Source organism: Parasteatoda tepidariorum, chromosome 11 (genome assembly GCF_982258835.1).
Source record: "Parasteatoda tepidariorum strain Cologne lab strain chromosome 11, Ptep-v5.0, whole genome shotgun sequence".
Classification (NCBI taxonomy): domain Eukaryota; kingdom Metazoa; phylum Arthropoda; class Arachnida; order Araneae; family Theridiidae; genus Parasteatoda; species Parasteatoda tepidariorum.
Genome location: NC_141765.1, coordinates 47,583,542 through 47,609,838, shown reverse-complemented (window position 1 = coordinate 47,609,838; position 26,297 = coordinate 47,583,542). Strand labels below are relative to the sequence as shown.

Here is a 26,297-nt window from a genome sequence, read left to right as displayed (position 1 = left end):
TCCGAATTGAAGTGGAATAGAAAACCATGAAAACGCATTAGTTCCTGTGATATAATATCCGATGAATGAGTAAAAATCTGAAGGAAAATGTTCTAGATGATAAAAGGTAGCTGAAATATCTTATCAAAATATCCACGAATTAAGTAACTATATATTATTTGGTAAATACATGAAAGTCATTGTTTATAAATCGTTTTCAAAATCGATCAATACATCAAATAACCAATTAGATGAATAAATCATTTTAGTAACTTCCAAGGGAAGGAACATGGTTTTCAAACATTTTATGCTTTGAAATGGACAGCATGTTCTGCTATCTAACAGGATAAAAAATTAAAGTATAGCGTGGCATTCATTGTTTTAATGAGCTCACAACACTAATTAAAAAACAACGAAAATTTAGGAAATTAATTCTACTTTAAATTCTTCTCACTACTTTAAAACCCAGTAGTTCTTAACTTAAATTCTAATCTACAGAAGACCGGACTAGTAAGTCTTCTGTAGATTAGAATGGTAGAGAAAGATACACAAAAAAATATGCCCTGGGGCATCTTTCTGCAACGATTTCTCAAGAGCTGAGAAGCAAATATTTACAAAAAAAAACTGCTCTGCCCTTTTTTGTGCCTTTTTCTCCTAATTCTTTCGCAGAACTATTTTATTCCTGCTTCTAGAATTGCTGAATACGTCTTCTTTTTCCGCAGCAATATCGATCGTAAATGTGATTTCTGGATCGTTTTAGGTACGCTTAAGAAATAGACATTTTTTTCTGAAGGAAAACACCTGTTGCTAGTCAATCTATTTTTTCTTGGTTTACGAAACTATTAAAACAAAAATGCTTTTTAAACATCTTCTTCTCTTTCAATCTTCAAGTTTCTGTTTTAGAGAAAAAATAACACAGCTTTCGGAAATCGTGAAACTGTAGAATAGGAACTTTGAAAAAGTCGGAAAGGATTAAATATTTGACAGCTAATCTGAAGTATTTTAGTTTATATATATATATATATTTAGTTTATATATATATATATATATATATATATATATATATATATATATATATATATATATATATATATATATATATATATATATATATACAGTAGAGTCCCGATTATCCGAGCCCCGGTTATCCGAGTTTCCGCTTTAACCGAGCTCAAATATTTCAAGGATTTTTTTTTGTTCTAGTTTATTTTTAAAAAAACCGCTGAAAAATAAATCTGAATTTTATCTTCCAAACACTCAGAAAAACAAAATCCAACAACTTGGTCTGATGAAATTATCGTTAATATCGTCAATAATGATAACGAATCTAGCGAAGATGATGAAGACAGTGATTATTAAAATCAACATATAAAAATCTTTCATACAGATGGACTAAAAGCTATCGAATGAACTATTGAATATATAGAACAACAAAAAGAGGCGACACCAGCCTTCCTGTTATCCCTAAAAAAAGGCGAAACATTACTACAGAAAAGCGCCAAAGTTACGTAGAACGAAAAACGATTAAGGACTTTTTTTAAGTAAAAACTATTTAATTCTCGTAAAGTATGCTTTTTAAATGTTTTTAAGTAAGCTTTTTAATTATAATATGAATTGTATGTGGTATACTCGTATACATTTTGTATTTCTTAAATATATTACATTTATACCTTCTCTTTCTCTTCCCGTTTTTATACTCTTCGCTTTAACCGAGTTTTTCAGTTATCCGAGTTTGTTGCGGTCCCCATTAACTCGGATAATCGGGACTCTACTGTATATATATATATATATATATATATATATATATATATATATATATATCCGATTTGGGCAAATCAGTGCAAAATGGGTAAATCATGTTTTTCCCCTCTTTTTTTTTAAAAAAAATAAAAGTGAATTTTCTAAAATCATTAAAATTTTATAGTTAAATATCAACCATGTTTAATTATAAACTTCTTTAAATTATCTAGTATAATAATATTACCTTACGCACATCCATTTTCAGGCCAGTTCTTGGCAACTAGCAAATCAAACGCTCTTCAGTGGAACAGTAATAACGCGACATGAAAAAAATTCCTTCATTTACGCTTTAAACTCCATTTGCAATTCTGTTTTCCTATTTTGTAATCTGACAATCTTATTGCGAAAATATTTTGTATCATTTTTGAAAGATTCCGGTTCATTTGGATTTGCTACTTGCTTTATAGATTTCGTTTTGTGCATTGTTCTGTTTTTTCTTTACATTTTATTTTATTTTCTGTTTTTTGCATATATTTTTCCATTAATGAGTTCCATTTTGTTTTAATTTTTTTCAGTGCTCCTCACACTATTGTACAGGTATATTTTGCTTTGGCTATATTGATAGAATATTAGAAAGTACTCCTTTTCGCTGATATAATCATGCGAGATGATGTAGAGATTATATCTTTTGAATATATATATATATGTATATATATATATATACACAAATACATCTATAAGTTTTTTGTTATGCTGCGTCTTAGTTAGTTATTTATTAAGTAAAATAATTTAAATTTCTTCATTTTTATCAATTTAGGGATATAGTTAATCAAACATTTGTAAATATTAATATAAGAGTGTCGAAGTTTTTTTTACCAAATATGAAATCATCTTTTGTAATTTTTTTATTCATTCATTCATTCATACTAGTGGTTAATTGAGACCTCATTTATTTTAGTTGCACATTGACAACCCTATTCGTTTTCAAAACATTTTTCTTATAACATATTTCCATATATTATGACATATGTGAAACAGAAAACTTAAAATTAATTGCTCAGCTGCCTGTTCATTTTAAATGAATGAAATATACAACAGTCAGCTGTATTTCATTTGCAATTTATCTTAAGCAATGAACATAGTATGCTAAAAGATATTAAAAAAATATCAGCTGGGATAACATGCAATTTGTCCTTTAATGATTCTGATGTGAAAAAATAGAGACAATTTACAGCATGTTAAAACCAAATAATAGAGAGTGCAAATATTGGTCTTAAAATGATGAAATTGTTTAAATAAACTAGTATTCAAATTATTTTTTTCAATCTAATATACATTAAAACACACGCACTCCGGCGACTTGAAACACAATCTGGGACATGTTTAAGTGCTTTTATGCACAACTCTATACTTTTCTGCTTTTTCAATTTTGCATTTGCATAATTTTGAAATTAATTGCACGATATTTTTATTCCTTTTCCATTCCTTGCGTGAAATAAAAATTATTCATAAAATCTTGTTTATTATTGCCAACCAATTTTTAAGCATATAATAAATGTTTATGAAAACACAATTGATGTATAGATCACACAAAGTGTATTTGATGCGCATTTAAATTTCAAATATATTATTCATTTCACTGCGCGTATTTTTAAACATATTTTTATGAATAGTTTTTAGAAAAGTTATAACTAAATCAGATTATCATGAAGAAAGTAAGTTGTCACCTAAAAAAAGGTAAATAAAAAGTTGCTAAAAAAGTGAATGCTCGTAATTTATAGTTATATATTATGTAATTATTCATAAATTTGAAATATATTATCTGAATTAATTCCTCAAAATGTCTGTATCTTAATTGCCTATTTGTTCTTAATTTAGCATATATTCTAAACTTTATGCAATCCATATTTAGCATATAAACTGCATTCAGTAATAGGTTTGATATTCTCAAAAGTCAAAATCATATTTCATGTAAAAAAGAAACGAATCTTTCAATAACTTAAGTACCGTGTAATCAGATAGTTTACTTCTGACATCAGAATACGAGTCTTCAACATCTTCAATACTTGGGTAAAGGAAATTTAAGCTTGCTTAGTTTATTCTTTGAAGAAACTTATAGGATAATTTTGATTTCACAAGAAATGATTGTCAAAACAAAAAGTCAAGACAAATTGTTATAGGCTAATTCAGTGAAAAATAATAAATGTTTTAAGAGAATTTAAGAAAAAGCAATATATATTTTCAGCAGATTAATAATTTTATTACATGTACAATTAGGAATATTTTCTTAAAAATATGTTTAGACCAGTTAAAGCTAAATCAGATTATTATGAAGAGAGTAAGTTGTCACCGAATTAAAGTGTAAATAAAAAGCAGCTAAAAAAAATTCATGATCATAATTTATAATTATTATATTTTAATTAATTATTTTTGCATCTTAATTAATTATTTATTAATTATATGGACCGTGGTAACCTTGGGAATTGGACTCTGGTGGGGAGGTGCCAAGTTTCAATCTCCGCCTCAGCTACGATCTTCCGAGTGTATGCGAGCTCGTAAAATCTGTGTAATTGAAAGTCTTGTGATCGGTCGCTAAGCAGTATCATGGGTACAGGCATCTATAGAATCTATATCTAATTTGAGGAAGTAGACTCACAAATGAGAATCCCTCTGCAGAGGATCAGAAATATTGTCTTCTGATCATCCTCAGGAATGTTTACCAGACTGTCACCAATAGTCCATTGTTTAACTCTAGTGCGACGTAAATAAAGTACCTACCTACCTCATAGATTAAAAATATATGATCCTAATTATTTCCTCAAAATATCTGTATCTTAATTAAATATTTGTTCCTAATTTAGATTAGATTCTAATATTTATCCTATCCGCATTTAGCATATAAACAACATTCTGTAATAGGATAATTTAATCAGTTTGTAATAGGATAACTAATAGTTTGATATTCTCAGAAATCTAATTTCATTTAGAAAACGAATATTTCAGTTTCCTATGTCCTTTGTAATGAGTTAGTTTGTTTCCGACTCTTCAACAGAATAGAACTCTTCAACATCTTCAATACTGAAATTTAAGCTTGCTCAACTTATTCCTTGAATTAACTTATTAGATAATTAATTTCCACTATTTTCGTCTCCTCAATTTAATTCACATAAAATGATTGTCAGGACAAAATGTTTAAACTTATTCTTACACTTGGAATATTTGAAATTCTCAAGACCTTCTTTTGAGTTTTGTATAGGAATATCTGCTATATTTCATCTTCACTAGCTATTATCAAATTTAAAATAATTTTCTATGTTGTACCAAAGAGCAAGTTTTGGGATTTTCTGTCCTTTTACTATTTTTTAATTGAATTCAATTTTAAGTAGATAGTCTTTTTAAGCATTATATAACTTCTTATATACCAAAATCTGTCAAAGTTATCATACAAGGAAACAGACTCTTAAAAATTGCAAACCTCAACCTTATATTTTCAAAAAATATTATATAATTGATAAATCTATTTCTTTTTCTTCAATTTTCCAAAGAAACTGACGGATAATACACAATTGAGGGTTATTCTTTTAGCTATCTGGTATTTAACCTTTATAACTGCACAGTAAAAAAAATACAGTAAAAAGTGCCAGCACTCAGGGTGCCGGTGCACTTAAAATGCAAAATCCATTTTTACCGGAATATATTACTGATCAAAAAATCTGATATACCTTAATTTTTACAGTAATAATTGCAATAAAATTACTGAATTGCACTAATTAAATAAATACTACTCTAAAATTTATGATATAATAAACTGGTGGACAAAATTAAGAGATGGAAAGCATTTTCGTACATTTCTATGACGCTATATTCTGGTATGACGCACATTTCTATGACGCTATTTCTGGACGGTTATTGATATGGAGGGAACCTGGAACCCGATACCATCCCAGCAACATTATCGAAAGGGACCATTATGCTGGTGGAGGACTCATGGTTTGGGCAGGGATCATGCAAGATACCCGCACACCGCTCCATGTGTTCGACAATGGTTCCGTGAATGCCCAGAGGTACAGGCAGGAGGTCCTAGAGCCCTATGTGCGCCTTTTCAGGGGCGCTGTTGGCCCTGAGTTCATTTTTATGGACGACAATGCGCGACCACATAGGGCTCTCATGGTTGATGAGTATTTGGAAAGCGAGGATATTCAACGAATGGATTGGTCAGTCAAATCTCCTGACCTTAATCCTATTAAACATGCTTGGGATGCTCTTGGGAGAGTTACTGCGATGCGCCAACCTCCCCCAGAATAATTCTAGAGTTAAAAATTGCTCTGGTGGAATTGCTGGAAAATGTCTTCCATCTCTTAATTTTGTCGACCAGTGTATTTTACAGTAAAATGGATCTACGGCTGATGCACCCAAAGTGCTGGTACTTAATGCAGTAATTTGATCCGAAATTTTTATAGTGTAGTTTTAAATTAAAACTAAAATGGAGGCACATATGACTTCTCTTACGATCAAACAGTAATCAGTATCCTAACTACAAATTATACATGAAAAAAAACTTAAAATGTTATTCATATCCAATATAAAAAGACACAGTATCAGAAACATTCTCAACAACAAGAAGGTATCACTGCCAATATAATTAATTAAAAAAATTAAGTAATTGAAAAAAGCAAAATAAATAATATAATATAATTATTTTTTTTAATATAATTAATTAAAAAAAATTAAGTAATTAAAAAAAGCAAAATAAATAATATAATATAATAAATTTTTTTAATATAATTAATTAAAAAAATTAAGTATTAAAAAAAGAAAAATAAATATTATATACTGTTACGGGAAAATTTACAGATGAAGCCAAATCATTAGTTAAAATTAATTAAAAAAACTGCGTAGTTAAAAAAAGAGCAAAATTAATATTTTTCATTGTTATGGGACCATTCAACAATGCGATCATTGCTTATTAGTTTCGATATAATGTTTTGAAAATATTTTACTTTAAAATATCTTATTTGATAATAAATAGTTATAAACTATAAAAATTAGTTTGTTCTTTCTCTGCAGCTGAATTTTATCTGTCAAATTATTCTTCAAAAGAAACTGTAACACAACTTTGTTGTTAAATTTAATAAGTAAAGGTCCAAAGACACATTTCTGTGCAGTAAAAAATATTAATATGAAAAATATTGAGTTTTTTAGAAGTTTTTGGTGCATAAAATTTTAAAAAAAGTTTTAATTACAAAGCTATTTCCTGATCCCTATGGTTTTTCGCATCTAAATATTCTCTATCGTAAAATAATAATGCTAAGCAGTAACTTTGTTCACTGGGGTGTTAGAAATATTTGTTTTCGAAAGTATAGAATACGATAAAAATATTTTAGCTAGAATATACTTTTTACACTAACTTAACGATAAATGTTTCTGCACTGTTAAAGATGTCCATGTAGCTCAACTCTAAAAATGATGGCAATTATTTTACACCAAAGGAAGTGTAGTGAAGCCTCATACTTAACTAATGGATCTGTGTGCGTCACAACACCAAGAACATTACACTTTAACACTATTTGGTGTATTGTAGCAGCAACCATTTATGATACTCAGTAACACTAAAATTTATAATTTCAGAAAGATAAGATACAAATTAAAGTCAGTTAAGTAATTTTTACGATACGATAAGAAGCAAGAACCCTTAATTTAGGATGTATATATACAGTGCTCAAAAAAGGAAACAAACCACTCTGAATAACTTTTAATCTAATGATCGGATCTTCAAGTTTTAGTACCCAATTTTGGGTGTTCGAAGGGGTGACTTCAAATATGCTATTTAATGGTGAGTGCAGACGATATTTTAAGTTGCAAAAAATGTACTTTCTCTAAATAAACATACCTTTTCTTCGACAGACTCGGATTTCCGACTCCCAAACTGTAAGGGGTAACCGGAACATAGGCAATATGGTCCCAATAGTTAGGTCAGGAGAGCGATCCAAAGTTTGGATCCCTTAATGCTAATTTTACATTTCGTGTATTTCGCTAAATCCCGAGTACTTAATACCGAATAGCCAAAAAATTTTGAATTGTAAAGTATATAAAAAATTTTCATTATTTTAAAATTTGTAATTTCTTATGGCAAAATACGATTGATAATATAGTTTCTGAGAAATCCAATTTTAAATACACGACTTCTTTAAAATTCGATTTCGATTCGAACGATATGTGTTTATTTAGAGAAAGTATTGTTTATTCGATATCATGTATATTCAGAAAAAGTACCTTTTTCTGCCTAATTTCGTATTTTAAAATATCGTCTGCACTACATAATTAGCATAGTTGAGGTCACCTCCTTGAACTATTAAGTTTGGAAACTTGAATGGGAACAGAGAACGTGAAAATCCGATCATTACATCAAAAGTTATTCAGGGTGGTCCATTTTTTTATTTACTTGACGCACTGTATTACTAAAAATATGCATGTTTTTTTACGTTAGCAGTCCACTTGTTTCTATAGAATGTTCAGATGTGAAAGGTGAAATCAAAGTATCACCCTTTTTTTCGATTGTTAACAAAAAGTATCACTAGTCTGAAAATGCCAAAATTGGAAATTTGTAGTGTACTTCATCGTCAAAAATAATGGGAAAAGAGGATATATCCATCGAATTTTGGTGTAAACTCTATCAATTGCTGGTGTTAAGATTTAATTACATCATTAAAAGAGTGTTTAAATACTGGATTTGGTATTAACTTGAAATAACGCACAATGTTTAGTTTTCTTAATATCAAATTCAGATAGGTTTTATATAAAATTTTTTACAGCGCGAGTACAGTAAGATTCAATAAAATGTATCAAAGTAATTATCAAGCAAATATTTTGCGATGATACTTTATTCAAATAAATTTAACTGCATTTTTTTATGATAAAATTAAAAAAGATACAAAAAAGCAAAAACAGCAATTACATAAAAAGGAAGAGTGATGAGTAATATTCTTTCTTTTTGTGCTTAATTTCTTTACTATATTATTTACTATAATATATAAATTTCGTATTATAGAAAAAAAACTTTTAGACGATTTTTTAAATAACAAATAAAGAAGACTAGAATGGTTAACTATAATTCCTAAATAATATTTAATCTATCTCCTAACTTTAACTGGTTCAAAACGCAATTCCAACAATCAGTATCATTATATATTATAAATTTAATAATACTTTGCGTCAATTCTACCACATTCTTTTCAAGCAAATTTATTTTTTTATTTCAATGCTTAGTTTAGCCGTTTTTCTACTGATTTTTGAACCCTTTATTTGCTTATTTCAATGTTCTGGACTCATTTTTGTCTTTATTATTTTTACATTCTTTTCAATTGTCTCTTGTTGAAATGTTTTTTGTTCTGAAGTTTCAATTTACTTTCTCTTCTGTATTCTCTCTCAATATTTTCTTTCTATTTCTCCTTTCTTCTTTATACAAAGATCTTTCTTACCTTTCAGAAGTAATGATTATTGTTTTGCATTGAATTTCCATTCTTCTTTAAATTGGTTCTTTATATTTTCATCATATTATTGAATATCTTGTTACATATTCTATCAGTTCTTGCTTTTTTATTCTTGATTACTTTTCTATTTGGTAGTTGCCTTTTTCATAACTTAACAGCAAGTCTCATGACAGTAAAAAGCATGAGGGCTTTTTTTTTATCATTTTTTAATTCAAAACAATTAGTTTTACTTAAAAAATTGCATTCCGAACAAAAATAAATATATACAATTGCAATACAATAATAAATATATAATTAACTAACTACATTAGTTAAATTATTTCCCTTTTAATGAACAGGGAGTCGGTTTCTAACTGTCGCAATATATTTGAAATTTTTTTTTTATCAAAAATGAAGTCAAAACAATATGGGCAATAGTGGACAGAGAGAAAAACGGTCAAACTTTCAAGCATGCGGAAAAAATTGCCGTGTTTCTAGCTCGATAGGATCATTAAAAATAATGACTTTGATAAAATTAACATTAAAATATGGTTTTATAATCTGTGATAAAATTTGGTAATTTCAGCTTGATACCTTACAGAAGGGCATTCAAACCATTTATATAGTTAAATTTACTTTTCTGCTTTGTATTTTTTACCAAATGATTGGTAACAATAACTATAATTCAAAAAGCTGAAATTTCCGTAAAACCATTATATGAGCGGAAATATTACCAAATGAATGGGTTTAATACCATATATTTTGGGGTTCTTTTTCGGATTTTTTTTCTCACCAAAACGGTGATTACCATATAGTTCGGTAATTTTACAGTAACTTTTTTTCTTCGTGTCACCTCAAACAGATAATTATGCTAAAAAAAATCTTTTAAACATTTTGCGAATTATTAGCGTAAGGGACAGGATTAAAAATACTAAAAACTATATGATTTTCAGACGAAACTTCATACTTAAAGCTTCATAGTGCCATCAAATATGCATGGATCTTCTTAATCCTGTCTTCCGCAAAACTGATTCGTCAAACTTTAGTAACGTTTTTTTCTCTGTAAGTATTAATTTGAGGCCCATTACGTGAACTTCTTTTCTTTCGTTTTTGAAATTGTTTTAAAACATACATTGAGGATGGTGGGGCACATTGCATAGAGTTTGAATATAGTATAGATTAATTTTATTTTATTCTTATTTTATATTTTTTGTATTGTGAAACCTTTTTACGATACGCATTATTGCATCTTTGTTCATGAATTGTTCAAATATAAACGAAAATGTATGATTTGATGCTTATAGTATAGGTTTATGCTGTGAATTTATAGCATTTTATCTGGAAATCTTTAATTTATAAGCTAATTTATAATTTCAAAATAATTCATTTTCAAATAATAACTAATAATACAAAAAATACATTTTATCAGCATAATGCGCAAAACGATTTGATAAATGAAAATTCTCTTTAAATCATCGAAAAGCATGTAATTAACATGAAAAATTGTAATAAATAAATAAATAAAATTAGCAAAAAAACATTTAAATTAAGCATTTTCTTATCCCGTGGCTTAAAGCATTCCATCAGAGAAATAGAAATTTTTAAAGAATGGAAATTGTTTACAGGCATGGATATGCCTGCTTCTAATTATTTTGGAAAATGTATTCTTGGTACAACCCGAAGTCGAGCAATTAGGGTGATGGATAAGACATTTGATTTTATTTTCGCAAATCTGCCTATGAAAAATGAACTAGGTTTCAAAATTCTATGTAAACTGAAAATCTCATTTATGTGAAATAAAAAAATGCTTCTAGCACCGTGAATAACTTTTTTCTCCCTTTCTTTTATTTGTTATAAGAATTTCCCACTTCATTTGCTAATAAGTTTTTAATTGCTTATTTGTCCTAATTTTTTGTTTTTAAATTCCTTTATTTATTCTTTACTTGTTTTTAAATAAAGCATTGTCTCAAGAAAATCTTCTTCAACACTACACTGAGAAAAAAGGCTGGTCGAAACTATAAGAGTATGGTAAAATTCACCATGTTTCTGGATATATGGACTCCAAAGAAAATGCAGTTTTTAGCTAAGAACCTTGATGGTGATTTTGGTAAAATTAGCGATAAAATATAGCTCCAAAATATGTGATAAAATTTGGTAATTGGGGTAAAATTTGGTAATTTATCATGATACAGCAGACTAGAGCATGGCATAAAAGTCATTTATTTGGTTGAAATTACTTTTCTGTTATTTTAAAATTTTCTGTTTGTAAACTAGAATTTTCGGTAAATCATTACTATATGAATGGAACAGTTGCAAAAGTAATGATTTAAATAACGTATATTTTAATTCTATTAACCAGAATTATGTTTTTTTAGCCAGAAATATTATTTCCATACGGAACGGTAATTTTATAATATTTTTACTAAATGATGTAATTTTGTTTCTGTTTTTTTCTTTGTGGTTCAAACATTTTCTTCTATTTCTTATGTTGAGCCATAATATTAGCATCGTTAACCATTCTAAGCAACCATTCTGAGCATCTGTTAACCATTCGCAATTATTCTGAGCTTTAATACCGTGAAAAATTACACCGTTTGTTCAAGTTTCACCAAACTTAGTTTAAATCAAGTTTAAGAAATACGACGCTTTCGCTCAACTTGTCACCTTATTAAGGTTACAACAAATATAGATGGTTTTATGGTTCAACATGCTTTAAGATTACTGACAGTGTATTTTTTTAAAGATAAAAATAAACAATTCCTAGTCAGAATTTGCATGAGTCGTACTCGCTTATAACGAGCAGGAAGGAACCGCAAAATTTGTTCGTTATAACAGAGTGCTTGTAAAAAGCGGGAAAAATCTTAAAAGTTCATAAACTCTTACTTAAATTTAAATTAGAATTTAGCTTGCTTATATTTATATTTCTGTAAAATACAAAAAGTAAGTTTGAGTCGTGGTGGCTCAGAAGTTCGAGCGTTTACCTTCTAATGAGGTGAACCAGACTCGAGTCCCAACAATGACTGGTTGATATGAATTCTGAACCTAGTTCGCACCAACCACAATGCTGACGTAAGAGGTAGACTGAGTATGGGTTAGAGTCGCCTTGCCTTCTGACCGTGAAATATTTTCGTGGTTTTCCTCTCTGTGTAACGCAAATGTGGGTTAGTTCCATCAAAAAGTCCTCCACGTAGACAAATTTCTCTCAATACTTTATCCAGGAGTTTCCTTGCCTTCTGAATTGGTTTCAAAATCAGAGGCTACAGAGTTGAACATTAGTAGTCGACAACACAAAATTGGGCCGGCTGTTCAACGACGGTTTTAAAATATGAAATTGTGAAAGTTAATTAACTTCCAAACAGTCACTTTATTGTGTAATATTGTTCTTCGAATAAAACTCACGGCCCGGAGAACGTCGTTTGCATCCATGCTGTCGAAAGAAATATCACGTGTTCGCTCCATTTATGGCTCGTTAATAATTGGTTATAAATATGGTAAAAGTAAGGCTTGTAAAGAATTTCAAATTTAAATCAATTCATTTTTAATGAAGGACTGCGTTTAGTATTTTATGGCCCCAATCAGTTCATACCCAGCATTTCTTATTTAAGAATTTCTTCTTACCCCAATAAATATATTTTATGGTACGAAATTAAGCTTAAGCATAGTAGCACTGTAAATTTATTACACTATCAATTGAGTGATACGAATTATGTTATTACCAGAGAATAGATTTTTAATACCATTATAAGGGCAATTTTTAATACTTTTTACCACACTTTTTGGGGAATTATTTCACAGTGTATCAAAATCATTTAATTAGAGCATGAATTATGCCAGAGTTCATTAATTAGAAATTCGGATTACAGATTCAGATTACATTCAGAAATTATTTAATTAGAGTATCGATTACACACCAGAATATAGATTTGTAATACTATTACAAGGACTATTTTTGATATTTTTTACCACACATTTTAGGGAATTATTTTACAGTGCATAAAAATAATTTATTCGTTTATTTATACAAATTCAAGTCAATTTCTAAAATATACTTGCTTTTATTTACTTAAATTTATTATATTTTAATTTCAATTGATAAATAATTCTTAAATTTAAATATTGTAGGTAGTGATGGAAATCCAGATGCACGAAGGCTATATGATGATCTAATTTCCAGATACAACAAGCTTGTCCGACCTGTGATGAATGTGACTGATCCCTTAACTGTACATATAAAACTTAAATTATCTCAACTAATTGAAGTCGTAAGTAAATTCATTTTTTGATTTTCTTTCTCTTTTTTTGATGCAGCGAAATTAATGTGTTTTTATTTATAAAAATTTGGAAAAAGAAATTTCTCTTCATTAAATCTGCAGTCAAGTATCAATCGCGTTTTCAATATAATTTATTCAAATTCCTTCCCCTGTAGTAATGAAAAAAAGCTTTTAGTTAAATAAGAAAAATCGTAAGGTAAATTCAAGAAAGGATTTTTTTAAGAGAATAGAAATGGTTAAGCTTGAAAAAAAAACTGAAGCAGCAAAGAAAGTTAATTATAGGGTACGAAAGTATATAACTCAGAATTTCTTAGTAACATTTTTATAAAATTGACTAATTTTAAGAATTTTTTTTATTTATTTTGAAAAACTTCAAATAAATTAAAAGAGGGGGACTGAAAGGAAGGAAATAAAATTAACTTTGATCTGAAAAAAATTAAAGAATAAAATGATTGAATTTTTTTATTAAGCTACTTTCTTTTTTAAAAATAAGTTTGAAAGATTCGTGGTGGTTCAGGGGATAGAGAGCTCGCCTACAGATGAGGTGACCAGGTTCGAAAGCCAGCGGTGGCCGGCTGATATTAATTCTGATACCGACTTGCACCGACAACAGTGATGACGTAAAATATCCTCAGTGGTAGACTGACTGTAGATTAGAATCTTCTTGCCTTCGGGATAAGCATGGGAGGTCCTCGTGGTTTTCCTTTCCATGTGACGCAAATGCTAGTTAGTTCCATCAAAAAGTCCTCAGAGAAGGCTAGTCTCTCCTAATACTTGATCCAAGATACCCTTGTCTTCCGGGCTGGGTTCAAAATTGCAATGCTATGGATTTAAACATTTGTAGACGTAAACTCAGAATTTGGTCAGCTGTCCAACACCTGTTAAAAAAATGAAATAAAAGTTTGAAAAGTTGAAATAAGAATTATGGGAGAGGGAGAATTATTTTAAAAATTAGAAACGATTAAATGTTTGGAAATAAAAAATATTTTAAAAAGCACATAATTTTTACTATTCATAGTTACGAAACGAGGCTGTATATTTTTTGGAAATTAAAATATTTTTTAATAAAAGTTTGAAAAAAAAGAGAAGTGTTAAAGAAAAGGGGGGAGGGAATTGGGTTAAGAACGAAGGAAAGTAACTAAAAAAATTAAGGGAGGAGGAGTGAAGAAGATGGAAGAATATTAATTTAAAAATTAAAACCATATAAGAATCTAGATAATGAACGTTTTTATAACGCTTTTTCTTTAAAAAAAATTCAAACATTTACGGTTAGAGGTTAAGTGAAGAGTTTTAAAATTAGAAATAATAAAAAAAAATTTCAAAATAAAAATATTTTTAGGAGCAAAAAATTAAGAAATTGAAGGAATATTTTGAAAATAATTGCAAATTTATAAAAAAAAAAATATTAAAAAAAACTGAAAAAAAAAGAGGGGAGCATTTTTCTATTTTCCAAAATCATTAATATTTTAAAAAATTAAAGAAATGAAAAAAATAAAAGTAAAGAGAAAATAATGTTTTTTTTTAAATTTAAATTTTTAAAATAGAGGCTGAAATAAAATGAAACTTATAATAAAGTAAACAGTAAATGTGACAAAATATTTCAAAATATGAAGGTTGATAACTCAAAACTTAAGTAGAAAGCTTTTTATCACTTCTATATCAGTATTTTTTTTTCTAAATTTAAATGCAAATTACAGGTTTTTCAGACAGTATGATAAACTTAGTCCGATGCAAAAAAATTTAAGCACCAAGCATTCTCATGCATTTAAATAATTTATTTTTGTCTTATAATGCTCACTTTTGAAACCGAGAAATATTTTTTATCGATTTACATTTCTTATACTTAATTGTAAGGGAATTTTACTATGACGTAAATTAATAATGACTCAAATTTAAAACTCCATTGGAAATTAAATTGGGTTAATCAATCTTCTTTAAAATATCCCTACAGAAAATATAAATGTTACTCTTTAATCGATAAGTTTATTATATGGCGTGAAACTTGAATTCAAAAATTTTGAGTCATTATTTATTAATTCTAGGTCTTAAGAGAACCAATTCTTTTGAAAGTTTTACCATCTTAACTGTGGAAGGAAAATACGAAACTAACTAGAATTTGAAAGCTCTTCTTGAGTTTTTGTGCCAAAATTCAAAGCTGAATAAGAAATTAAACAGATTCGTTTTCTTAAGAGCAAAGAAATACCCGATATTCTTCCCTCGAGACTGTCTGATGCAAGTTAACGATGCACGCACGCTTTTCGAAAAGTGTGTCTTCTTCTCAAGGGCTTTCAGCTGGCGTCAAAAGCTTCTTCTTAAAAAGAATTCATGAACAGTGACGTGCTTAAATTATAGAGAGTCTTAGCAAAACTGCTTTAAGGCCCTCAAAACTTCTATTATGACGTAAAAAAAGAGGTGGGTAATAGCGCAGAAGTCTTAAGAGTAAATTTGATGAGGAATTGAGTAGTTGCTAATGATTTTGATTTGTGAGAATAATCTCTTTTTTATTTTAAAAAATTGCCTTTTAGTTGTATTTTTTATTTGTAGTCATTTTTGTTATGTTATAATGACTGGCGCATTTTATTATCAGTGTAGTTAACTTTATAAAGCATGAATGCAGTTAAAATGAATTATTAAGTTGAAAACTACATTTGCTTCAAAAATATAAAAAATTGGAAATAACGGTTCTTCTGTTTTAAGCTCTTGAATATAGGCATCTATTTTCAAGACCTTCTAGACGTGAATGAGAAGAAATAAAATTAATTTAAATATAAAACATAAAGTTGCCAACAAGATCAAAGGCGCCTATTTTTGAGCACTTAAGATACAGGTGATTATCAAATAATGGAAACACTTGTGAATAAAAGGGACATTTAAGAATTCGCTACATAAGCATTAAAATATAATCCTAGCTACCAGTTTTTTTAATATAAAAAGTACATATATTAGGTGGTATGCTAGAGCTTTAGCAGAGTTGTCTGCGTTTTGATTTTTTGTCAGAAGCGTAAAATGTCAGACCTCACAGATTTTCAGAGAGGCCAAATTGTAGGAGCCCGACTAGTTGGAGCAACAGTGACCGAAGCATCCCAGTTTTTAGGCGTTTCTAGAGGTACGGTGTCTAAAGTCATGGCAGCATACACACAGCGAGGAAAGACAAGCTCAGCAAAGCAAAATAGAGGACGGAAGGAGAACCTGAGTGAAAGAGACCGACGGGTATTGAAGCGGATTGTAATGTCTAAAAAGAAAACAACTGCAGCCAAAGTGACCGCAGAGCTCAATCAGCATCTGGATTCTCCAGTGTCAGCAATTACAGTTAGGAGATACCTTCATAAAGAGAACATTTACGGCCATATTAATAAAGGATTCCTTCAAAATCTAGGGTGTTTCCATTATTTTGATAACCACCTGTATGTCGACTGTTATTTCCAATTTGTATATTTTTGAAGCCAATGAAGTTTTTAATCAAATAGTATATTACATAATTGGTTTTTTTATTATTATTTATTTAAATTATCAAGTGTTGATTGAGTTAACTTTATAGAGCGAGAGTATAGCTAAAAAGTCTTTCAAAATTTTTTTCAAAAAATAAATAATAAAAATTCAAATTTAAACGAAGCATTTTTTTAAAATAATTTACCATATTGTATAATGGTATTGTCACATAATTTTTGCTTTAAAATTGTAAAAATATTTTTTACCAATTCTGTAAATATACAAATTGTACAGTGTATAAATAATCATATCTTAAGTTACCCTTACAAGGTGTTGAAATTTAAATATTTGTTAATAAAAAAATATTTTTTGCAAGTTTTACTGTGATATAATTTAATTTTGCCACAAGCTGAAAAACCCAATGTAAGGGAAATCAGGTTAGAAAAAATACCTTTTAAGCTATACCTACACTGAGAAAAAAACTATGGTTACGACTAATAGAAAGACTATGGTTAAGATTAACACCAAAAAGCTCACTAATTCTTACCAAAGCACTTTGATTTACAAGCACAAAGATTTGGGTAAGGTTAATAATAAAATATGGTTATATTACGCTAATTTTAAAAAAAATTTTCCTCCGCGTATTAAAAATATAAATATTGTTATTTAATTAAGAGATTTATCACTTTAAACTAATTCACTGTCTTATGACAACCTATTGAAAGTTTTACTATCCCTAACTGTATAAAAAATAAGAAAACTAACAAGATTTTGATAATCTTCTCCTTTAGTAACAGATAGCTGAAAAATTTAATGTGCAATTTTCCTATACCTTAATATTTTAAGAAAACTGTATTGAATTAGTGTTACGTGTCAAAACAAACATGATAGAAGAGAAACGGAATATTTAATCAACTTTTTGAATAAGAATCATATAAATAAAAGTGATATATTTTTAATATAATTTTTCTGCAGTTTCTTAAACATATAAATAAATAACTTTTAAAATGCGTGTATAAATAAGTGTTGATTTTGTTTAAAATAAAGTCTTCAAATATAACTAAAATACAAAATCTTCACTGCTCTAAACAAGTTATAAGAAAAATAAAAACAATAATAGATGATCTATAAAAAGGACAGTCAAACATTAATCAACTAAAAACCCTTTTCTTTGCTTTTATGCACTTTACCAATCATACATTATGTGCACTTAACAGTGCCAGTCAGACGTATAAGTCTATATAGCTTAGAAAAATGCTAGATCAAATCTAGATCCATATCTTTTTCCTTTATCTGTTTCTGAAAAAAGAAGCAAGACAAACGAAATATTATCCTTGAATGTAATAGCAGGGAATGTGTTGGAATGTGATTGAATGTGCCAAAGGGCTCAAACCATAGACAGAAAAGCAAGAATACTTTTATTATAAAAAAAAGGAGTTACGCCCTTTCATCATTGTTTAAACTTAGAGCTCTGCTCTTATAATACATAGTTATTTCATGTAAGAAATAGTTTTTGAATAACAAAACTAAAAAATTAAAACTTCCACTGTTCTTCATTTAATTACTGGATTTTTTAGTACTAATACACTGTGTAATTCGACAGTATCGTTTGTTACAATATTTCTTAATATTGTAACATTTATTGAAGCAAATTGATTCTATCACGAAAATTAGACTTTAAATTTCATTACAAGATAGCACTGTTCACCTAAAAAAGAAACTTGGCTCAATTTAACATGTTATTTAAACTACAGCAAGCTTGCATGATATTATGGTTCAATGTTAAACCAATTTTCTGACGGTAAGGGAGAGTATTGTACCTTTGACAGCGTGTAATCAGCACCTGTGTAATTGTCTAAATCTGTTTTAAAAAGAAACAGATTCTAATAAATCACTAACTTCCTAATTTGCTTCATGTTTAAAATAAAGGTTTATTCATTGTTAAAAGATTTAACAATTCATAAGCAAAACAGTGAATTCATTGAAGGAAATTTAATATAAAGTAAAATCCAGAAAGAAGGAAAAGAGTTTTATCTATTAATGTATACGATCTGTTATGATACTTACGCAGCAATTTTTAACTTTTACGTCTAAAAATGTGAAAATAAATAAATAAAATAATTTACGTTTAAAAAGAGCATAAACTTAATCTAAAGCAAAGGTAAAAAGCGAGATTGTATTGCGTGAAATTAAGATTTAATAATTCAGCTCTCTTTCCAGATTTAGACAGCATATAATATCGATTTATTATTTTATTTGAAAACTTACTTGCACTTTTATCCTATACAGTAGTACTTTGCTTTTTTTTAAGCAAATAATGCCATTAATCACCATTTCCATATATATATATATATATATATATATATATATATATATATATATATATATATATATATATATATATATATATATATACATATGATAATTAAAGAAGATATTTCATTGTATGTTGCAAATGCTTAAAGATATGTACTGGATATTTGTGACTGCCCGTTTTACGTAAATATGAAGTAGAATAGTCTATGCTTTATGTTTTCAGGCTTGTGATTTGTCGAAAGAATATTATTGAGATTTATCGGACAAGGAATAAAAAGGATCAATAAAATAATATAAATAAAAATTACTCTTAGTGTAGGAATATATAACATATAACTTTTATTCTTTCGAAACAATTAAATCTTTAGTTTCGAAATTAGACATCAAATGTAAATTAATAAAATATATTGTTAAAAATATCACTTATATAATAATACTTTCATTCCAACAATTACCAATGTTCCTTAATAAATATGAAAAATAGGTCGCGTAATATTGTATATATATATATATAAATAAATTGATGAGATTGAAGGAAATCAATAGCTATAATAGTTTTAAAGATGCTAAAATATTTAAAACATAAAATTTCTATCGTTGTTGTCATAGGGAAAAAAAGCACTATATTTATGAAATCAATATACAAGCTGTCATATTATTTTTCCTACCCCAATATACACTAAAAATATGATTTGGTTTATATTTTTAGTGCATATTTTAACTGTGCATCTAGTAAATAAACTATACATTACTGTATCAGAATTTATATATAATTGCAATGAAGAAGGGCAAAAACCTGTAAATCTTTCTTTCAGTCTTCCATTTTTAAAACGTAAGTTCATTCAAGTTATTTTAAAAATACTTTATTAAATTATTTACATAAACTTAGAATAAAAACTCCTGTTCTAATTTAATTTTTTCTTAAATCATTAACATTTAATAATTAAGTTAAGTAAAAACAATAATAAAAAATAATTCAATAGTTGAGTTGGAAATAAATTTAGCAGAAGCATACTGACTATAACTAGTTTACCCATTTTTTATATCTAATGATCATAAATTTCTTTTTAAAAAAACTGCTAGAAATAAAAGCATTAAACTGCCATCACAATCCCGTATTTTAAAAAATTTCCCAAAACAATCCTGTTGTCAGATTAATTTGATCGATAGCACCTGACAGATTGATAAAAGATGGTTTTTCGAATAAATAACCGAGCCAAAGTTAATAAATTTGCTTTCGGCATCATTATAAATGTTATCAGTTTTTTGCTTAAAAATATTTAGGCAAAAAAGAAATTTATTTCATGTTAGAAACAGCTTTTTTGTAGTTTTATTATCAAGCATTGAAAACCTTTCGTGCATTTTTTGATTAAAGAATATATATATATATATATATATATATATATATATATATATATATATATATATATATATATATATATATATATATATATATATATATATATATATATATATATATATATATATATATATATATATATATATATGTATATGTATATATATATATATATATATATATATGTATAAATAAATGTATCATTTAGGCCAAAGGGTTAAATTGCAAAAAAAAATAGATAAATAAATAAAATTTTTCTCGTAGCTATTCCAAATGAAAAAAAGTCATTCAATGCATCGAAAAAATTAAATGCCCTGTGGGATAACAACAATTTGCTAAAAACAATTTTCATCGTTGGAAATAAATGCAGAAATCGACACCCTCCTCCAAACATTTTAAATATATGAATCATTTTTATATATTATTTGAATAAAAATAAACCTGTAAGCTTAATTTAAACAAAGAGGAAATCCGAAAAAAATATGAATTTTTCTTTACTTATATACTTTATTTGTTTGTTTTATTTTTAGAAAAATCAATTTTACAAATTAATACTACAATAACCGCACATATGTCTTGTTAAAAAAAACTGATTTATTCTAATTGTAGTAAAGCTATACGTTGTTACTAATCAAGAAATAAACTAAACGCCACTTTTTTTTTTATAAGAATTCGATAGCTGTCCAAATCGATAGTGCAATAGCTACACATAAACTTTCAAGAGAAAATTAGTGTCTATTTCCGTTAATTGATGCAGCCCTCAGGCTTACAAATTTTTGGATAAAAGTTTTCAAGCTCATTCGATTTTCCGCCCTGAGTATATTTTTTGTACATTATTTATTTAATTATTTAATGCCATTACATTTGTTAAGATATAGGCAATAGATTATTAGATTATTTCGGTTATTGATTAAAATTGTTTTATCTTTGGCTAGACAAAATGTCTGTTCTTGTGAATTAGTTAAGTTAGAAGAAATGTCTTTAAAGCATAATACGAAATTTAAAGGGTATTGATTCGAAAAAATTGAATGAACGTAAATTTTAAACGCAAAGCTGAAACATTTTTAAATTATTATTATTAATATTTCAATTTCGCATAATTTTACTATATAAAGTTTGAGATGAATAATTTTTAAAAAATTTAACTAATTCTCGTTCTAAAAATAAAAAAAAATAAAAGTATTTTTTTCATTTTATATGTGGATAAAATAATATTTCGTTGTCTTTAAACTCTTAGCTGCAGTTTTTAGGTAAATGTAAAAACAGAAAGTATATTTTTTAATTCTTATTTTAATAAGAGTTAACTACTATCAAAAATTAACTAATTTTAATATCATTTATTATTTTTTTGGACAATATTAATGCATGAAAGATTTTGGAATGTGTTTAAAATAATTCTTAGTTTGTTAAGAAGAAAAGTTTTACAAGCTTCATATATTATTTAAACATTTGAAAGGCTTTTCACAATATTACAATATTACAGCCTGCAACCTTTACATATTGCGAAGTTGCATACCTCGTTCATACCACGCATCGCGTGAATTAAGACATCATAAACTTTATTGCATGCTATAGTTTAACCTGGACGATTATATGGTACAATTTAATGGTTTCGCAGTAGATCGTTAAGATACGTTTCCCAGTAGATCACCGAAATCAAGCACCACTGGTTGTGGTCAGTAAGTTAAGTGTTCGTTCGCGCTGGTCGTCTAGCTACCAAACCGGGGAAACCATCCCCTCTGCAGAGGATCAAAACTCAGATGGCATATCTTCTGATTATCCACAGGGATATTTCCCAGACCGTCATCTATGTCCCATTGTGCAGCTCTCGTGTGACGTGAATAAAAGTACTACTATTACAACTTACACTTAATGAAGGTTGCAGCGATTTAGAATGGTATTATGTCAACTGTTATTTCTCATTTATATATTTTTAAAGCGAATGAAGTTTCTAATCAAGTAAGATCTTACCACTCCAGTTTTTTGGGATTATTTATTTGATATCTTATAGAATATTAGTTTATTTCGCTTCATTTCTTTGAAGCTGAGGAATTTCCCCCTCAGCTTGAATAACCTACTTCAATTTTTTAATCCTACTGCTTAAGGATTTACAAAGGTGGGTGGTATGTTACTATCATAGACACAACTTTAATTTTAAAAAGAAATTCTTCACGGCTTATTAAACTTCAGTTAACTATTCATATTTCAGCTAGTCTATTCTCAAAAAAAGAAAGAATTTTTGCTTGGTGAGAGTAGCATTCTTTACAAGTTATGGAGTTTTAATACGCGTGTATTCAAAGTTATCAGGCAGTTTAACAAAGATTCCGTCATTTAAATTGAAAAAAAAACTTACCAAATTCATCACACTATCTTTTCGTCGGTACTCGAACTATTCGCTTGCTTCTATGAGCAGATAAAAGGATCCTCAAATGGTAAATGCACCTTGTAAAAGTTAGATCCCCTGTTTGAAGTGAAAGAAGACGTCCACCAACCCCAAATCTACTACCTTTTCATCCTTACTTGAACTTGTTATCTTTTAATCAGTATTCGAACCCACTTCCTTTTTATTGGTATTTAGTCCCACTATCATTTAATCAGTAATCAATCCTGCTTTCATTTGAGCAAGTATTGAACTCACTACCTTTTGACGGTACTCGAACCTGTTATAATCAGCTTTGAAACCCACTATAATTTGAGCAGGAGTCGTACCCCCTATCATTTAATGAATGCTGGAACCCACTATCAATAAAATCAAAATGTCCCGCAGTGGACTGATCGTTAAGACACGGTTCCCAGGTCCCGCAGTGGACTGATCGTTAAGACACGACTCCCAGCAGATCACCGAAGTCAAGTATCACTGGTTGCGGTCAGTGTGCGGGTGGGTGACCACTTGGATCAGTCTGCGTAGGGACTGAGGGTGTGCGATGTTGGTCCTCGTTAAACTGTGCTACCGTAAAGTGTTCGTTCGCGCTGGTCGTCTAGCTACCAAACCGGGGGAACCATCCCCTCTGCAGAGGATCAAAATTCAGATGGCATATCTTCTTATTATCCACAGGGATATTTCCCCGACCGTCACCTATATCCCATTGCGCAGCTCTCGTGTGACGTGAATAAAAGTTCTACTATTACTAATTACGCTTAATGAAGGTTGTAGCGATTTAGAATGGTATTATGGTTCAACTTTGAACTGCCAGCCTATTATATTATTATTCAACTTTGAACTGTCTACGGTGAACTGAGAGAACAATGATGATGATTAAAATGATTAAGTTGCTTTTAATTCAATAGAATTTAAACGATATTTTTTATCATAGCTATTACGCTGTTAAAAATTTAGTTCAATATTGGGACAACGTATGTAATTTGAACCATAATGCTGAGATATGGTTTCATATGATGGATCATATAAATTATGCCCACAAATTTTACTGTAGCTTGTGCGTTTTGCAAAAAAAAAGTCCTAGTTATTTTTACCTAGTAAAGTGAAGTAAAATATCCTATGCATTTAAATACTATACTATAAAAAGTTCCGGTAAAAAGTACAGAGCTGAGGCTGCCGGTACTTTTAATCGTGAAATTCATTTTTACCGAATCATGTTACAGAATAAAAAATCTGATATACATTAATTTTTAAAGTAATAATTATCATAAAATCACTAAATCACACTTATTAAGTAAATATTAGTGTAAAAATTATGTTATAACGTTTTACGGTAAAAATGGATTATACGGTAAAATGGAATTTACCGATAATGCACACAAAGTACCGGTGCTTTATACCTTAATTTGATTCGGATTTTTTTTAAAGTGTATATTGAAATACGAGTTCTAACTTTTTTGAAACTAGCCTAGAGCTGCAAAATTATATTTTTAGTGAACAATTACTTATATTAAAATACTTAATGTAAAGTATTGTTGCAAAAAATATCCCAAAATGAACAAAATCATTAAAGCTGCAAGATTTAAAATGTTTTCCACAATTTTTATCTTTCTAACAGTACGATATATAATTTAAAATTTTTCCAATTATCGGGAATCTACATTGTTTGCAAAATAGTTTTTAATTCAATAAATCAAAAAAACAATTAAACACAGATTGCTGTTGTTTGAAAATTTCATTTATTGCAGTCCTTTTTAAATCAATAATGGTTTTTAATTTTATTTATTTATTTAAATTGAATTCTTTCATAAATGTATCAATAAAAAGAGGTTCTCCGGAAACTGCGTGTTGAAAATGTCTGAGTAAGTTTAGTTTATCAGTTAAAATTAATTAGAATAAGAAGTTAATTAATTATTTCTGAGGCGATGAATAACTAGCTAAACACGTTATTTGAATGAAGCTTTCGTGTTTGAAAGAAAAATATTAATTTTAAAAGAGTCTCCTTCTTTGTTTACTACCTTTCATCATTTTTTTTACTTCCTCTTACTTTGTTTTTACGCAAATTTTAATAACACTTATATTTCTGAAGGAGAGTTTGTTTTCTGACAGAATTGATTACAGTTATTTATTATCGGCATTACTTTTTTATTTCCTCGATAAATGAATTAAGAAAATGAAATTAATTTACATTTGAAACGCAGATATTTTTTAACACTTTCTCTACTTTCTCATTTAAATGTTTTAAATTAAATGTTTTCGTTTAAATGCTTTCTAACACTTAGAATTTACTTGGGAAAAATTAAATAGGCATACAGGAAATCGTAAGTCCTTTTTTAATTAAATACATTCAATTTTTGAATACATGATCTATTTATATAATAATTTTCTTAATACCAGTTCTTTTTTATACGGGTTGAAAAAAAACTGTAAGAAATTGATGTATCAGATTTAATTAATATGACACACTTAAGCAAAAAGCTGAAACACATTCATTGGCGTGCAAAATTTTTCGGTTGATATATTTTTATTTCAATTTGGTTACAATAAAAATGTAAAGTAAGCTAATATGTGTTTTTCATAACATATATATGTTTTCAATACAGCACAGTTTTTATATGCATCTCTTTAAATATACTTCTTTTAAAAATAATTTGGTTAAACAGCCAACTAGGAAAACTTCGTTTTGATCAAATAAAAATTAAAGATATCAAACATTACCTATTTTGCATTTTAAAAAATTTAAAAAAAAAGACAGAATTATCTGCGATGTGCATTTAACAATGAGTGATATGTCTCAGGGAATGTTTATATTATTGGATATTGCCAGACATTGCCTGATTAAAAACTTTGTCTCATGATTAAATGCTTTATTCATTCACTTTCTAAACGCCCTTTAAAATTTTGACTAAGAGAACACGATAGATATGTCCATTATCAAGAATACCAGAAATCATCATTTGCTGCACATTGTTGAAATATTGGGAGCAGATTCACCTTCAACAATGCCAAAATTATTTCCACTCAAGTCACATTAGCTCATTTTGGTGTGCTGGAATCTTGATTTATGCTGCATATGAATGCTGGTTTCTTTGTTTTATGCAGTATATGAATGCATGAAACCAGCATATGAAGGCTGGTTTCCTTTTTAATGATATTCGTTTCTCACCACCTCTCCTTAGAGCGCGGAATTGTATTCTACTCTGATTTGCTCTTCTGTCCTCTCTTTTTTTTTCTCTCTCTCTCGGCTACTGTGGTTCTTTCAGTCTTGTTTCTCAACTTTACTTTTCCATTTTCGTGGACAACTTTACGCATTATACTTCTTATCGCTTTTGTTTCTTCTCATTCACGTCTGGCAA

The 26,297-nt window shown here is 28.2% G+C and overlaps 1 protein-coding gene across 2 annotated transcripts in view; it reads left to right on the top strand.

Annotated features, from left to right (window-relative positions):
• The window catches only part of LOC107439188 (acetylcholine receptor subunit alpha-like), a 178,131-nt gene that overhangs the window by 105,966 nt on the left and 45,868 nt on the right, over positions 1-26,297 (top strand). For both annotated transcript variants that reach the window (XM_087154400.1, XM_087154401.1), the window contains exon 2: positions 13,311-13,450. In XM_087154400.1, the coding sequence (XP_087010526.1) occupies positions 13,311-13,450 (140 nt within the window). The remainder of the gene's footprint in view (positions 1-13,310; positions 13,451-26,297) is intronic.